The sequence below is a fragment of the Triturus cristatus genome, chromosome 5_2 (genome assembly GCF_964204655.1).
Source record: "Triturus cristatus chromosome 5_2, aTriCri1.1, whole genome shotgun sequence".
Lineage (NCBI taxonomy): Eukaryota > Metazoa > Chordata > Amphibia > Caudata > Salamandridae > Triturus > Triturus cristatus.
The window spans coordinates 875,171,487-875,189,496 of record NC_140588.1 but is presented as its reverse complement, the minus strand read 5'-3'; the positions used below and the strand labels follow the sequence as shown (position 1 = coordinate 875,189,496).

General features: G+C 47.5%; 1 protein-coding gene across 2 annotated transcripts in view; it reads left to right on the top strand.

Annotated features, from left to right (window-relative positions):
- The first annotated feature begins 5,337 nt into the window (after nt 1-5,337).
- The window catches only part of LOC146829351 (uncharacterized), a 134,442-nt gene continuing 121,769 nt past the window's right edge, over nt 5,338-18,010 (top strand). Inside the window, exons 1-2 of one of the 2 annotated variants that reach the window (XM_085606682.1) lie at nt 5,338-5,415; nt 14,746-14,785. In XM_085606682.1, coding sequence (XP_085462808.1) covers nt 5,345-5,415; nt 14,746-14,785 — 111 coding nt within the window. In that variant the 5' untranslated portion in view covers nt 5,338-5,344. The remainder of the gene's footprint in view (nt 5,416-14,745; nt 14,786-18,010) is intronic. The other variant, XR_014961966.1, reaches the window with a different exon arrangement.

Here is an 18,010-nt window from a genome sequence, read left to right as displayed (position 1 = left end):
TGGGCCCTTGCCTGTCGCGGGTACTTGGGCCTTCCACACAAGTGAGGCACCATTTTTATAGGGAGACCTGGGGGAATGCTGGGTGGTGGGAAATTTGTGTGAGCCTGGTGATGCCACAACTTTCCCACACAAAAATGTGTGCAAAAAGTGATTTTTTCAGCTAAAAATGAGGTTTGCAGGGGATTCTGGATAAGAAAACTTTGGGGGATCCACACAAGCCATACCTCCCTGGAAGCCCCCGGGTGTCTAGTGTTCAGAAATGTGTGGGTTTTGGTAGGTTTTTGTACATGGCCGCCGAGCACAAACCACATACCCAGGTGACCCCCCTTGCAAAACCAGATCGTTTTGAGATAATTAGTTGTTTATTTCTGCAGCGTGGAAATTTTGGCACAATATTGCAAGGAAAATGTGACAGACATTTTGAGGATTGCAGGACATTGTGGATAAAATAACTTGTTGGGATTCGCAAGAGAGACATCACCATGTACTCCCATGGCTTTACGACAATATCTACAGTTGGTAGGTTATTCTTAGATGGAATGTACACCTGTACACCTGTAAAAAGACAAAGATTCCTGCACAGCCATCTATCCCTCAAACACACATACATACTGGTTGGATTTGGCACGAGGGCGAGTGATGGTTCAGTATATAAAATTTTATTAACAAGAGATTTCACAAAAATAAAATGCACTGTCAATAATAATTAAAAGGACAAAAAACTTAACCAGTGACTCGCAGCTCGTGAGCTGCAAAGCCACGGCAAGGCACCAACCGCTTTACGGGCCATTCACACACCTTTCAAACGTGATACACACAAGACCATTCACACCACTAGGCACAAAACCAACACATCACAACAGTCACAAAAAGGGACAAGGTACACCCTGCTTCAGAAAGACAAAAAAGACTAATATTACTGCACAGCCATCTAATCCTCAAGCACACACCCATACTGGTTGGATTTGGCATGAGGGTGAGTGATGGTTCAGTATATACAATTGTATTAGCAAGTGATTTCACAAAAATGAAATGCACTGTTAATAATGGAAAGGACGAAAAACGGAACCATTGACTCACAGCTCGTGAGCTGTAAAGCCATGACAAGGCACCAACCTCTCTACAGACCATTCATACACCTTTCATATGTGTGACACATACAAAACCATTTACACTGCCAGCCGCGGGCCCATCACATTACAACACTCACACCAGCAGACAGCGCCATTCAAGGGCCCATAACTTTCACACGCCCACATTCCTGACACAGCAGCCACACAAGCTGATGGATTGCGTGGAGTGGCGCTCAGCTTGCAGTGTGTGTAGTGACCAGCAGCAAGTCACTACTCACACACCGCCAGCCGAGTACCAGTCCACGCAGACCGCCAGCCAAGCACCAGTCCTCACACACCGCCAGCCAAGCGCCAGTCCACACACACCGCCAGCCAAGCACCACTCCACGCACACCGCCAGCCAAGCGCCAGTCCATGCACACTGCCAGCCAAGCGCCAGTCCACACACACCACCAGTCAAGCGCCAGTCCACGCACACTGCCAGTCAAGCACCAGTCCACACACAGTGCCAGCCAAGCGCCAATCCATGCACACCACCAGCCAAGCGTCAATCCACGCATACTGCCAGCCAAGCACCAGTCCACGCACACCACCAGCCAAGCGCCAGCCTACACACACCGCCATCACATTTAGGATCTTTTTATACAAAAAAGAAAACACAAACAAATTGCAAATAGATACAAATCTACTAACACAAAATCTGAAACTAAATACATTGCACTAATGCCAACCTTGAAACAGAATAAAATGTTTTAAACAATATAGACCAGGCAGTTCACTTTACCGCTCATGGATGCTCCCAAAAATTATTTTGCGTGTGGTACGCTCTAAAACAAGCAGGCACACACAGCCCAGGGTTCGAAGGACACTCAGGGCAGTACATACGTGTCTCCTTCCGCGCACCTTTTCGCCAACAGACTCTACCTCTCCTAGTGGGAAAGACTTTTGAGGATGTGGGAGGAATGTAATCAGGAAAGAGGCGATCTTTCAATCGAGCCACATCCTCCACCACTCCAACTCTAGGAACACTTGCCTGTTCCACAACAACAAGGCTGCCTATGACAGACTGCTGAAACTGAACAAAAGTCAACTTTGATGCAGGAGAACACTCCTTGAACACAACAAAAGCATTGAAAGTTGCTAAATTGAAGAGATGGATGGCCAACTTCTTATACCAAACATAAGCTTTACGAATAGCAGTGTAAGGTTCCAACCTCTGATCTACTCTATCAACACCACCCATGTGCTTATTGTAGTCTAAAATGCACACAGGTTTGCGCACTTCAGCAATCTGACCACAAACAGCCACAGGTGAAGTACTCTCGTCATGGATGGTAGTCAGCATGTACACATCCCTCCTGTCCACAAATTTCACAGCTAGTAGCTCATCACTACGCAAGGAACTGCACTGTCCCCTCCGAAGTGTTTTGCAAACAAGCTCTTTTGGATAACCTTTACGGTTAGAGCGGATTGTGCCACAAGCAAAAGTGTCCACTTTGAACAATTCCTTAAGCAATTGCACAGCAGTGTAGAAGTTATCAAGGTACAAATGGTGGTCTCTGTTAAACAGTCCTCTAGCAAGATCCCACACAATTTTCTCTGAAACTCCAAAAGTGGATGGACAACCAGGGGGGTCAATAGTGGAATCCCTACCAGTGTACACACGGAAATTAAAAACATATCCTGTTCTACTCTCAGACAACATATACAGCTTAATTCCAAAGCGTGCCCTCTTGCTAGGGATGTACTGGCTAAAAACCAAACGGCCCTTAAACAAGACCAAAGACTCATCAATAGATATTACTTTCCCTGGAGTATAGATCTCTGAAAATCGATCTACAAAGTGATCAAGAACAGGCCGAATCTTAAAAAGACGGTCACAGTCAGGGTGATCTTGTGGCAACGCCAAAGAATTATCAACAAAATGCAGCATCCGTAGCAAAAGTAAATACCGATCACGAGTCATAACTGCAGGAAATATGGCCGTTGCCATCAAGGGACTGGTAGACCAATATGAAGCCATGGACGGCTTTCTTATCAAACCCATCAATAAAGTCAAACCCAAAAACATCTTCATCTCTTCCAGATTTGTGGGAGTCCACCGGGTAGCTCTAGAGTGGGGACTAAGTTTGTCAGTGTTGTCCCTCAAAAACTGTTCAGCATACAAATTAGTCTGCTCAACAATCTCACCCAAAAATATATCATCCATAAACAACTGAAAAAACTGTATAAGCAAAAAATGTTCACAATCCACTCTACACCCTGCATCACCACTAAAGGCAGGCAACACCGGCTGCACCATGTTTGGATCAACCCAGAGTCCAGCGCTTCCAGTAGGAAGCCTAGCAGCCTCGGACTGCAATCCAGATGCCTCTTGCACCATCGGCACAGCAGTATCCTCCTCTAAAACAGGCACTTCATCCGCACTGAGAGTAGCTTCATCCACACCAAGAGTAGCTTCATCTGCACTGAGAGTACCTTCATCATTCAATGATTCCATGTGGAGGGAAAACTCACTGCCTGAATCTTCCCCTTCCTCCTCTCCCTCAGACGCACTGTCAGTCTCATAATCCTGCTCAGAGGAAGATTCAAGAAGCATACCAACCACCTGCTGAGCAGTCATTCTACGGCTAGCCATAATGCTTACTAATAAAGGTAACTTGTCAAACAAGTCAACAACAATAAACACTTTGTAAAATAAGTAATAAACAAAATGCACCTTTAGCAGAAATACCTATATACTCCAAAACGATACCACTCACTTGCCAGAAGCAGCTAAACTCACCACCATCTACTCTGCACAGACACAGTATGGATCAACAATATCCCACTAAAAAAGAAAGAGAAAAGAAAATTACGGGGGGCGCTAGGTGGCGCACACGCAAGATGGCCGCACTATCATGAGGCTCCTGCAGCCTGGCGACCAAATCCTTAATTTATCCTGCTCGGAGGCCCCGCTGACAGTTTAAGTTGAAGCCTGGCATAGCTCTTGTCCTGCTGAGGCTCCGCTGTGAAAATTGGCCGAATTGGGTCCCTGCTGCTCCTGCTACGACATTGCCAAGATTCTGCCGCGGGAGCGGGCGAAGCAGCGTGGAGCCCAGGAGCGGCTCCAGTAACTGCGTGAGCACGCGGTCCCTCACGAGGCGCCTAGGCCCAATGACACGAGTCGGACAACGGGACCAGGGGTCAGAGGCCGGATTAACACACCTCCTGCAGCAACAGCTCTCTGCACGTAAGTGTGGACTCTGTCTTGGGAGACTGCAATTCGGGCCGGGCTGCACCAGACTTGGCGGCATCGGACCTGGTGGGTGGAGTGCTGCGCGAGATCATCGCTGCTGTTGCCCTGGACTTCTTGGCAGCCGCGCGCACATAACCCCTACCATCCTGACCTGCTCTCCTACAGTTGGCGGCCATGGTGTGAAACGCGGTTCACCTCTCTAGCGGCGCTATCCCTGATTGCAGCCCTCCTCATCACCAGTTGTCGCATGGTCCTGGCGGGGAGACGAAGCATTGAACCACAACTCAACCGCCTACCTGTGCCTTTCTACCAGTTATTTCTGAGCGTCTGAAATCCCTGAACCGGCGCCATCCCGTGACCAGGGGCTGCCGACCTCCATCTTATGCTGCGTGACGCTGGGTGAGCAACAAGATTCTTCTCCCCATGCTGTTGCTGCCTGCTCGAGGAGCTGCGCTTGGATGCAGACGTGCTTGAAGGTGAGGGACTCCTGCCACAGTACCATAATATAGACAACGCTCTGGGCTCCCCCGTCCTTTGCAAGATTTATTTGTGAAACTCGCTCCAGCACCACACTTGACTTCCCGGTGTGCGGGTGCTCGGTAGTGTTGCTACGCTGCAGGGCCTCGCCGAGAGCAGTATACCTCCCTCCTTGAGTTCATTAGACTGGCCTGATCTCGCTCGGGGGCGGGCAAATGCTTGAGAGCACACAGAACTGTTTGTGCTGACCGGTTCACAACTGGCGCTTTAGAGGGGCAACGGCCTGCCTGCAACCCAAACGCGCGGAGAGTGGACATAAGTGGAACACCCAGTGCTTAATTTGTGCTGGTGCATTCCGGTGATTAGCATCGGCACTTATTTCTCAGGGCCAGGTCGATGTCTCCAAGACACTGGTTGTGATTGCCAATGCTTGTTGGCCACAGCGTTGCACTGTTTTTATGGTCCGTTTTCTGTTTCTCACACCCCACTATATTGTCTCTGCCTCGGAAGCGGAAGTCGAGTTAACTTGCAGTTGAACCAAGCAAGGGGTCAAGACATGTTCTCGGACACTGTGCTTGTTCCGGCCGAGTTTACTAGAGGAGAGGGGAAACTATTGCTTCGTTGTTGGTATGTTTTGAATGGTGGGAAAAGGGAAGAGGCACAAAGTGATTGAGGCGGGTGTGATTTTTGCTGCTGCCTTGCTCTGTGAGTTCTCGGCAAACGCCGAGATTTGTTTCAAAGTGGAAACTGACACTCTGTTATGCGACGCTTAAATGTAGTGCGACATTAGTGAATGCAGTAAGTTATTTCAAGTGACGAGGTGTCACTTTCCCATTAAGAGGCATCATATGGCTACAGAGCATACCTTGGAGTATGGTAACCAAGTAAGGAAAAGAGTTAGGCTGCAGTTTGAATAATATTAAACGTTTATTTAAAATTCAGGGGCATGGGAAAGCAATATAGTTAAATACACGGTTTCGCAGGTGCTCATAAATCTTGCTGCAAGACTGTATGGAAATCGAGGGGGTACCTCTTGGACCTGCCCTGAAGGTGTGGGTGTGTACCGCAAACTAATTATGAGAGGCCTGTGAGCTAGAGGTGGCCAATGAGGCGAAAACGTGTTTTTCATTTACACCGTTCTCGCTGGAGGCTTCATTTGTGTGTGTGCTTGTTGTCTGGCATTTTTCTGGCCTCAGCCTCCATGTGTGGATCTTAGTCGATGTGCCGAGATTATTTTCAGCGCAAAGACACTGAGTAAGTGTTAAAGTATAAGGTGTAGCTGTTAAGCAATACATTCATTTTTTTTTCTTTTGTGTGGCGTCCACTTTAAGCACTTTCACAGTAATGAGAAAACGCTGGGAAAATCTACCTTCACTGGTCTTCCTCCATCTCTCTCTCTCAAGCAAAGGGTTGGAATGGAGATCTGGTTCCTGATCTGGGCTGACTTTTACCATGGGTGACGTGGGACACAAGCCAACAATCTTAAAATGAGCTCTCATAGCTGACTCAGTAAATGTCCTGCACACAACAAAGTCCCTCTTGATTTCAGTGATTCAGATTAGGCTGCTTTAAATCCTATTTTGTATTTTCTGCAGGTGCTGTTTAACACCCCATTAAACCCCCTCCCATTTCCCTCTTACCCTCTGCTGCCACTTACCAGCACTGCTCTGTTCTAATCCTGTCTCATGCACAACACATTCTGCAATTGTAAGCAAATCATTTTATTTTCCACAATTGATTACAGCCCGATTCCTTTCCTACAGGTTCTACATATATTTCTATTTATACCTCGTATTTGAGAAGCTAAAACTACAATAGGTGTTCTCTGTACAGTGTTTCACTGCTCTTTGAAATTGGACTTCTGTTAGTATCGAGCAAAGCAAAATAAGCACTAACAAAACCAATAGGTTGGACTTTTGAATAGTAGAAGCACAGATGCATGCAAGCACACAATATTGATGGGCTTATTAACTGAAAACACATGTTGAAGCAGACAGACCAATGTCTCTACAAAAAATCATGCATATACAACTAACCAAAAGAAAAAGGGTACACTTTCAGCACAATATGCAAGTAGTGCCCCCATGACCGGCATCAAAGTTACTCTGAAGTGTAGTACCAGAGCACGGATGACCAGAAGGTGCTTATATGAAGTTCCAGGTATTCAACTCCTTGCGGAACTCAAGAAGTGAGGATCTGGCTGTGATGTGTTGGGGCTTGTGGGTGTGGGTGGAGCCAATAAAGGAAGTGGGAGGGGTCAGTGGATGAAGTGGGCGGCGCCGGGGAGTGGGTGTGGCCTCCTACAAAAAATGTGAGCACCTGCACTTCATTTTTTACAAATTAGGCACTGGGAACACCCCTCACACTACTGCTTTAGGTACGCCCGTACAGCACTAGATACGGCGCACATCGTCTTCTTCACTTATAAGGTGCCCACAACAGCACTGTGAGCGCAAAGTCAGGCCGTCCATACAGGCCATCATGGGCAAGCCAGACACCCGACAACCTAAATTAAACTTTGACGCGGTGAAACGGAGCACCCGGAACCTACAAGAGGACCAGGATATCGACACATGGGATAGTGCCCAGGGAGGTGCGGTCGCACAGCCTGCTGACATGCAAAATCTGCTGCAAGAGATTCGACAGGGCGTCGCCACTGTCGTGGACAAGGTGGACAGGATGTCAACATGCATGGACGCCATCGCACATAAGCTGGAGGGGCATGAGGACCGCATAAAAGAGGCAGAACACCGCATCTCGGATAATGAGGACACTACATCCCAGGCCACAACACAAATCGCCCACATGGATAAACTTCTGAAACTCATCACTGCGAAGAATGAGGATTTAGAAGCACGCAGTCGGCGCAATAATATTCGCGTCCTCGGGATACCTGAGTCGACCAATACGGGAAAGATGGAGGAATACGTAGAGAAACTACTGAGGTCATCGATAGGTGCAGAATCATTCTCAAATCAGTTTACATTTGAACGTGCGCACCGTAACTTGGGACCGCTCCTGTCACCGGGCAGCACACCCCGCCCCATCATAGCGAGGCTTTTGAACTACAGGGATCGGGACGTTGCTCTCCGTGTAGCGAGAAGCAAACAAAAACTATCCTATTATGGCAATACGTTCTCCATATATCCGGATTTTACTCCTACAGTTGAAGAAGTGAGGCGCAAATTCACAGAAGTTAAAAACAAGCTGCGATTGGCCAACATTGATTATGCGCTACTATACCCTGCACGCCTCAGAGTCACTCACCAGGGTAAACAACGTTTTTTCACTAAACCACAGCAAGTGGATGAGTTCCTGAAACAATTGAAACATACAGGTTGCGACAATGGGTCATTTGCATCGTCCCAGCAATCCTCTTCGGTGGGAGCGGAGGATGACTCATAATGAACGCTATGCTGATACTCATCGTTACCTGAGGGATGGGACGAGATGGGACGGTCGCCTGACGGCTGGGACTTCCTTACGGGACACATGATCTGTTTCAGCTGGTAGGCCAATCTGAGCTCTTTCTAATGGCACGTCAGGCACCCTCTGCCACCCAGAGCCCAGCCATTCCATCTGCCATGGACTCTATGGGCGAGGTGTACCTGTGCTGGCACCTAGAGGTTCCCCCCAATGGGCATTCCCCCGTTACTGTTAACTACATACAATTTGCGGTGTAGGTTTGGCTTTTTTCGATTTTGTTAGGGGCAAGGGAGGGAGGGTGGGCGAACACTTCTGGCAAGCTGGGGCTGCTTCAGTGGGTGGGGGTGGGGACAGGAGGGGAATGTTTAAGTTTGCACATGTCTTTAACAAAGCACAATGGTTTCTTTAACAGTCCAGTATATATGGCGCACGTTTTAGTTTCTGTGCAATCGGCGCGAAGTATCACTCTATATTATGCACGCATCCATGAGTTGGAATACACCCTAAAGGCACAAGGTCCGTTATTGGAAAACATACAGGTCCATGGCTGACAGAGATCCCGAGCAAATGAATATTATCACGTGGAACATCAGGGGACTAGGGGACCCACGGAAAAAGCGACACATATTGGCCTATTTAGACAGGCATCAAGTACACATAGCTATGTTGCAGGAAACACATTTTAATCCTCAGAATACCAATAGTTTTGCATGCGGATGGGTGGAACATTGATGCCTCCTATGCAAGGGGAACGGCCAAACTCATAAAAAAACAGACTCCTTTCAGCCTCGCTAGGAAGGTATTGTCTGGAATGGGGGAGACTGGGATCTGAGTCAGTCACCTTGGCCTGCTGTTATGGGCCAAATGTGGACGCTCCAGAATTTTACACCTCACTATGGGCTAAGATTTTAGACTTAGGCTCCAATCACATAATCTGGGAAGGAGACTTCAATGTCACGTGTAACCCAACCATTGACAGGTCCCACCCCGCACCACATCACTACACTAAAGCACGTGCTGTTCTGCAAGACACGCTGACTGCTTATCAACTGATAGATGTCTGGAGGCACACCGATCCCCACAAGCTGGAGGGAACGCATTACACTGCGCAAGTGGCATCATGGGTGCGATGGGATGACTGGTTTCTGTCCCGAGGGCTGGGGCCAGCTATATTTAAGGTACAGCATTTGGCCAGAACCTACTCAGACCATGCACCTGTCAAACTCACACTGTCCTCTACAGACTGCCCTCCACACAGCAGTTGGAGACTGCAGGCGCCTATCCTATTAGACACGGTATTCCAGGCAGAACTGGGGGAAGAGGTAAATGATTTTTTTATACGAAATAAGGACTCGGTAGATAGTGTTGAGATCACTTGGGAGACATTCAAGGTTACGCTACGGGGGTTTTGCATATCGAAGGGTTCCAGTGGACATCACTAATACATTACGCAAACTAGAAACAGAGCTTAAAGCATTGGAAGAAAAACTGGCTGTGGAACCGGACGGTCCCACTCAGGTTAAATTCCGAGAGACCCTCACAGATTACATGGACACGGCACAGAGAGAAACACAATTCGGGTAAATACTGGGTAGCTCGTCGCTATGGGGAGGGAGGAAGACCAGGCAAGGCATTGGCAGACAGGATTAGAAAGCCACACTATTCCAATTATGTATTAGAGCTCGACGGGGCAGACAAAATGGTTTACCGAGACACCACAAATATACTCAATGCTTTTACAAGTCATTATGCCCAACTCTACACCACGAGCAGGAAAGATGGTTTGGATTTAGAGGGTTATTTGAAGGATGTGGCATTGGGATGGCTGAGTGATAGGCAGCGGGAGTTTTTATGCGCCCCGTTCGAGTTAGATGAGGTTAGGGAGGCCATCATGCACTTGCAATCGGGGAAGGCTACCGGTATGGATGGCATTCCTATGGAATTCTACAAAACATATATCGACCAGATGGCCCCTATACTGCGTGAGGTGTACGAAGATTCGCTGGACACTGGCCGCCTTCCGCCATCTATGAGGGAGGCTCTCATCATTTTGATCTTGAAGCCTGGGAAATCACCCCGTCAGTGCGATTCCTATAGGCCACTATCCCTCCTTAATTGCGATGCAAAAATACTAGCCAAGCTTATTGCCAACCGTCTTAGCTTATTAATGGAAAATCTAGTTCTCCCCGACCAATCGGGTTTTGTACCCGGGAGAGCTACCTCCCATAATTTAAGAACCCTCTTTACCATATTAAATAACGATTCCCCTCAGCTACCCCTGGCGGCTGTTTTTTTAGATGCCACTAAGGCTTTTGATTCAATTGAGTGGGACTATATTTTCGGGGTGGTGTTACGAATGGGTTTCCCACCCCTTTTTCTATCCTGGATCCAGCTACTATACCACTTACCAGTTGTGAAGGTATTAATAAACGGGCGTTTATCTCCGGCATTCCCGATCATCAGAGGCACCCGACAGGGATGCCCCCTATCCCCCTTACTTTTTGCGCTTGCGATTGAGCCATTGGCGGCGAAGCTGCAGCAGCACCATAATGATAAGGCCCTCCGGTGCAACATGAGGCAGATATTTATATCTTTATATGCCGACGATATAACCCTATATATTCGAGACCCACAGCAAAATTTAATCCGCTCCTCAGAGAGTTCATTGTCTTTGGGAAGCTATCGGGAATCCAAATTAACTGGGGAAAGTCTAGTGTCTTTCCTCTGACGACTGCGACCACTCGCTTCTCGCTGGATTACCCCTTAGAGTGGTGTGATGAGGATTTGCGACATCTGGGCATTCGTTTTACCAGAGGTAGAGATGAGCTGATGCGCCTTAATTACGGCACAGCGCTGACTCGCATCACAGACTATGTTGCCCGTTGGATCACACTACCCCTCTCAATGGCGGGGCGAGCGTCCCTGATAAAAATGGTGATACTCCCCCAACTACACTATCTCTTTTTAAACATACCATTCCATCCAGGGGGATATTTCTTTAAAGCACTCAAGTCAGAGTTGATACGTCTGGTGTGGGGGGGGGACAGACAGCCTAGGCTGCAGTGCAATATTCTTACTAAGCCTCATTCACAAGGAGGGTTTGATATACCAAACTTTGAATTATATTACATAAGTGCGCAGGCCCACTACGCGTACTACTGGGTGCATCAGCCACGATATATGCCGCAAGTAGCGGCGGAGCACTGGCTTGCAGACCCCATTCCTATAGACGGCGAATTATACGATATACCTGGCGCTAGGGAGAAGACATCACCCACTGTTACATGTACAATCACAGCGTGGCAACGCATAGGTCGTATGCTGGACGCCCCCTGCTTTACTCTTCACTGCTGCCTCTCACGTATCATCCTCAAATGCCCCTTCTCCAAGAGACAATATTCCATAAATTCCGGGAACTAACTCACATTAAAACCTGGGGGGACCTTTACCACAAGGGCCAATTCCGCACAGCAGAGCATGTCTTCCAGGGAATACAACAAACTCCACTTGATGTCTTTTTATATATACGACTCAGACAAGGAGTCCGCTTTCTAACCCCGGAGTTTCCGGCTGACCCCCCAGCGCTTGCTCCACTACAATTGATTCTAAAAAACAGGGCGGCGAACCGCCTCGTCTTCATGATATACCATACAGTGCATACACAAAGAGTGGAACCGACTACACTCTCACGCGCACGATGGAGTGAGGAGATGGGCTTTGACTTGACAGATGAACAATGGGAATACTGCTGCTTGCAGACTGAACAGGTTTCGGCCAGCAGCAGACTACGTATAAGACACTATAAGTTCCTCCATCGGTTGTATTACACCCCAGCCCGGATGCACAGATACAAACTATGGGACTCAGACAGATGCGAAAGATGCCAGGCACCGGGAGCTGACTTTCTGCATTTGGCCTGGTAGTTTCCAGGTGTGCATGGCTACTGGAGTCAGGTCTTTGCAGCCTTGAAACTGATGATAGGCGCCCACATTCAACCTACGCCGCTGCTGGCCCTGTTGTGTTACATCAAACCAATACAGGCAGCACATCGTAAATATGTAGCCCTTGTACTGCTCATGGCCAAGAGGCGGGTGGCTTGCCGCTGGGGCAGGAGAAGGGCACTCAAATTCAAGACCTGGCTCAATGATTTAGTTTTTTGTCAGGAACAACTCACCACTTATGCGGAACTGTTGCCTAGAACCTCCAGGTCCAGAGATATTTGGAGTCCCCTGACATGCTACCTTTTGACGCACCCACGCGAGAATCAGGCTCCTGAAGCTGAGGCGCCCGTATACTAAAGGGTCACGAGAGAGCGCACCATTATCATGTATATGCTTCTCTTGCAAGTGATGATGGCACTATCCCTAAGCATATGTACTTCATCCTGGCATGCCCAGACATGCCATATGTGCATGCGTTTGCAACCTATCATAACTACGGAAACATAGCATACATGGGTCACAAATGTGTAACGAACCACCAACAATGCTTGATATCTGAAGTCCCCTGTACTGTCCTAATGTGATGTCAATTTTACATTGGTTTCTATGACTTACTGCCTTGTGCCTTATTGTATTACATTGTTGTAGGCTAATACCATGGGAGTCTGCGGATTTACACTATTGATGTTGAACCGACTGCTTGTGCATAAATGCGTCCATTGTATTGTATGATTGAAATCTAATAAGGAAAATTGGAAAAAAAGAAAAGAAAATTACACATAAGACAATGCAAAACACATCGCAAATAATTTCATGCTCAAAACACTAACTAAATATGCTGCCATTATGACACCATGAAAAAATTCATTCATACATGACAATAATACTCATTTGGAGTAAATACAACAAAAAAAAAATGCATCTACGCAAAACTGCAGAACAACCACTGTCGAAACCGCAAACATGAATCAAAAGCTTTACACTAGAATAAAAAGGAGAAAAAAACATTACAATCACATATGCAAAAAATGCACCAGTCCACACACAATCTACAAAATCCACCAGCCAAGCTAAGGGGTAGGTGGGCCTAAGAGTATAAATAAAATATTCACCCGCGTAAAAGGTGAGCAACCCTTGCCCTTGAGGCCACTCCCCAACACAAAAAAAAACAAAAACTGGTGTCTAGTGGCTTCTGATGGTCCTAAAAACATACTGCTATTCTTCCACCCAAGGAGGGCAGAAATGGCCACAATCATCCTCCCATAAAGGGGAGCGACCATTGTCCAAGGGGCCGCTCCCCAACATAAAATAAAATCCTGGTGGCCTAGTGGCCATACAAAAAATCAAATCAGCCGATCTGCCCCTCAGGGTGGCAGAAACGGGCAAATTAATGCTCCGCAAAGGGGAGAAACCCTTGCCCAAGGGGCCAGTCCCCACAAACAAATCCCTGGTGGTCTAGTGGGCCCAATTTTAAAAAAACATGGCGAGATCTGCCCACCAGACACAGCCACAAACATTGCCCCCAAAGGAGAGTGACCCTTGACCAAGGGGTCACTCTCCACAAATAAATCCCTGGTGGTCTAGTGGGCCCAATATTAAAAAAATAGCAAAATCGGCCCCTGCCCATGGGGGCAGACAGCCACAAACAATGCCCACAAGGGGGAGCGACCCTTGCCCAAGGGGCAACACCCCACAAATAAATCCCTGGTGGCCTAGTGGCCATACAAAAAAAGTAATCAGCCGATCTGCCCACCCAGGGAGGCAGAAACTGCCAAATTAATGCTCGCCAAAGGGGAGCCACCCTTACCCAAGGGGCCACTCCCCACAAACAAATCCCTGGTGGTCTAGTCGGCCTAATTTTAAAAAAACTTAACGATATGGCCCCTTGGGGGGGGCAGACACAGCCACAAATATTGCCCCTAAAAGAGAGCGACCCTTGCCCAAGGGGTCACTCTCCACAAATAACTCCCTGGTGGCCTAGTGGGCCCGAGATTAAAGAATGGCAAAATCTGCCCCCCATGGGGGCAGACAGCCAAAAACATAGCCCCCAAAGGGGAGTGACCCTTGCCCAAGGGCCCACTCCTCACTCAATTCTCCCTGGTGGTCCAGTGTGCCGTTTATTTTTATAATTATGCTAAATCTGCCCCCCAGGGGGGCAGACAAAGCCAGAATTATTAGCCCCATAGGGGGAGCGACCCTTGCCTAAGGGGCCGCTCCCCCAAAAATGTACCTTCTCAAGTCTGGTGCAAAGAGTTCTGTTGACGGTGGAGGAGGCCGCGAAAAAAGGGAGAGCATCTCGGATGACCATCGCTGTAGCACGAAGAGCAGGCTGGGTGACATGGGTTGTCATTGCTGTAGTGCGAAGAGCCAGTCAAGTTTTGCTTGAGCATTGTGTTGATGGTCACAGTGGCTGTCATTGCTATAGCGCGAAGTGCAGATCCTGCATTGCCTGACGTCGCTATATAGGCGAAGAGTTCGGTTCACCAGAACTTTACCTTGACGGTCATCGCGGGCGGAAGAGTCTTGGTGTGACAAGCTCATTCATGGTTGCAAACATCCATAAACTTCAAGATTTTTCCTTTCTTTCCAGGAGGAGTTCAAATGATGCCAGCCAAGATTTCAAGGCCTGGGTAGGTATCTCTTGGGTATACATACTTACATACAGAGAGCAATGTACCAAGGGGTTGGGCCCCTAATACGCTAGATTGGGCCACTGATAATTCCAAACACAAACAGGATCTAGCTGTAATTTCTAACCTTCAGGCACGCAGCTTGTCTGTACTCCGGTGAGAGCCAGGATTGCTGCCACATTCTTTCTTAACAAACTGCAAATAAAAGCTGAGTAGCAGTCAAATGAATTTTGAAGCTGTGCGCCTGAAGGACAATTGAATTAATTTCACAACAGCATGCAAGTTCAGGAGACACCAGATCCTAGCCAGTCAGGGTTTGAGGAGAACCCCATGAGGTTTGAAACACGTTGATGGATACGCTTGGGGAGTGCCTTTAAATTGCATCATCTGGCCAGTGGGCAATCTCAATGAACTTTTACTGATCCCACTATAACAAATCAGCTTTGGAACCCCCAACAGACATTAGGAAATAGAGGTTCACATTAGAGAGAATGACAGTGAAGGTTATCTCTGTTCAATGTCAAAATGTATTGACTGGCATTCTTTAATGCACTGATATGTTTCTTTAAAGCACACACACACTTGGTTTCTCATTTATAATGATTTTTTTTCCTTAATTTGTGTCATGGCTCAGTTCCGAGCAGTCTTGTCTAGGGCTGAGGGGCAAATCATGTATTTCTAAAATGTTTAAGTGTTCCCCTTTTACAACATGTTGAAAATCTATTGTGTTAGAATGATAATGAATGTTATGTGAATAAATTCACAGGTCAAGATGAATTACATTTCTTGTCCTTGATTCCAAAAAGAATTGGGTTAAAAATTACAGCTAGATCCTGTTTGTGTTTAGAATTTATACAGAGAGCAGCACAGGCCAAGGGAAACTCAGTTAGTGTGCCAGATACTCCAATTAAAAATAACCTTCACAAAGGGCTGAGATATAGAACCCAGAGGTACGCTACACACAGACAGACAGGATTCTTTGAGGAGCAGGGTTCCAGTAATTACCACACCGAGGTTGGAACATTTCTGAGTGCGGTAACAGAACCGCCATGTGACAATGATGATATAACTCAGTACCGTACTAGAGGACCACCCCTAGAATGTAAATCATAGGGACTTGGAAAGTGTGCTAGAGAAAGGGCGTGTTTCAACACTCCAGGCACTGGGGTGACGTGTGAACAGGGGAGATGTGGCATTTCTGGTGGGCACTATGGTACAGGACCAATCATCAGGCAGTTCAGTGAAGGGGAAAGAAAGGTCCTCGACCAAGTAGGAAAAGGGGAGTTTTTTGCCACTATGGGCACTGAGTAAGCATGAGAACTGTTTTCTTTTCTGGTCCATATGGTTTGTGGCAAAAAGAAAGAGGCACTATGTTCTGGCACTACATGCAGTGCATCGGCATTAAGGGACTGTGAAGGTGCGGGTTGTCGCTGTACACACTGGGGTGAGGAGAGAATGCAGGGCATATCTCTGGTTCTGTAGACTCCTGGTGTGAAAGGAGAGCCCAAGCGATTTGTCTCATGGCATCTAAGGAACTGTGGTGACAGGAGCAGTGGCGGCTCCTCTGCTATGGCGGAGAAGCATTTCCTCACTGCTTTTAAGCTGTGCAAATTTAGGACACATAAAATGATAATAACTAATCTCAGAGCAGGGCAGGTTGGGAGTGGTTTGCACACTCCTAAGTGCACATGACTGTTTGGCTGGTGCTCTGGGACCTGTGAAACCGTCATGCACACTTTCCCTGTTTGCCACGCAGGCTGCATTACAGCCTGCATGGAGAACATGCCCAGGCCCCCATTCCCTGGCTGAGCGTCGAACCACGACACTCAGACCAATCACAACGCTGCATTGCAGTGTTGTGATTGGTCAGGGGCGCTTGGGTGCTTACCCATCACAACGCTGCATTGCAGCGTTGTGATTGGTCAGAGGAGACTGGCGGTGCTTCTGCTCCTGGATGAATGGGTGAAATGAGTGCAGAGTCTTCTGCAGGTGGACAGTAAGTGGGTACTTGGTCTTCTTTTTTGAGAAAGTCATGAACAATGATGTTGATGCAGTGCGCCAAACACAGGACCCTAAAATAACCACCATCATCCATGGCCTTAACTATATTACAGCCATTGTCCGTGGCAAAAAATACAATCTTAAACCCTCTTGGTCACAGCCATTCAAAGACCTTGTTGTTAAAGTCTTTCAAAATATTTGCAGCTGTATGGGATTTCTCCATTGCGAACATCGTTACTGTTGCATGCTTGCGAGCAGCATTAAAAATCTCAGCAGTGTCAACACCTGCAGATATTTTTTCTCTTGCCCCCATAAAAGAGAACCAGTGTGCAATGATGCACATGTAATCAGTCACTCTGCAACTGGTACACATGTCTGTTGTCAGGTGGTTACTGTGAACAGCACTCTGCTGCAAAGCTTGTCCAAGCAATTCAAGTACATCATGATGTAGCACTGGAATAGCAAATCTGGCTGGGAACCTTTCATTTGGGGCTGCCACAAATTCAAGAAAACTCACCCCTTCAACAAAAGAAAAAGGGAGGAGGTCCAGAGCTTATATTTTTGTGAGCTACGCATTGTACAAACGTGCCTTTGGGTGGTTGCGTTCATGCAGGAATAGTAGCCTGAATTTTTTTCTTTCCTGATGCCAATGATGCAGGTGTCTTCTTGAGAGCAGGTGATGGTAGGCTCAATGTGCTTTTCAGTGGGGCAGTCACTCCTCAGTTGCATTGGTGTCTCGACCTGAGACTTGTGCCATTGTGATGTTGCTGATGTGGGCGATACTACTGCACTGCTGGGGAGGGGGCTGCTTTGCGTATTGAAGATGTGTTTCTCTTCTTCACCTTCCACCATGATCAGATCAGATTTGGATTCCCTGCTCAGCTGGCTTTCACCCCCTTCACCAACAACACTTGCAGTTTTTTGGCCACTAAGGTGCGCCTGCCAATGTATCGTATGATGCTTTCCCAAACTGGTTGTTTGCCCCCCGGTACCACAGTTTGTACCAAGCTTACCCTGACCAACACTTGCTTTCAAAGAGAGCATATGGCAGTGCTCGCCTCCTTCTGGCTAACTGAAAAGAAGTCCCAAACTGGGGAACTCAACTTTCTGATGCTGGTGGGATGAACTGGTGGCAGTAGGTAGGCATTTTGACATTTGACTCTCTGGTGTTCCTACTTCTACTGAGGTGGTTGTAGATGTAAGTCGCTGCCTGGTCGGCTTGAA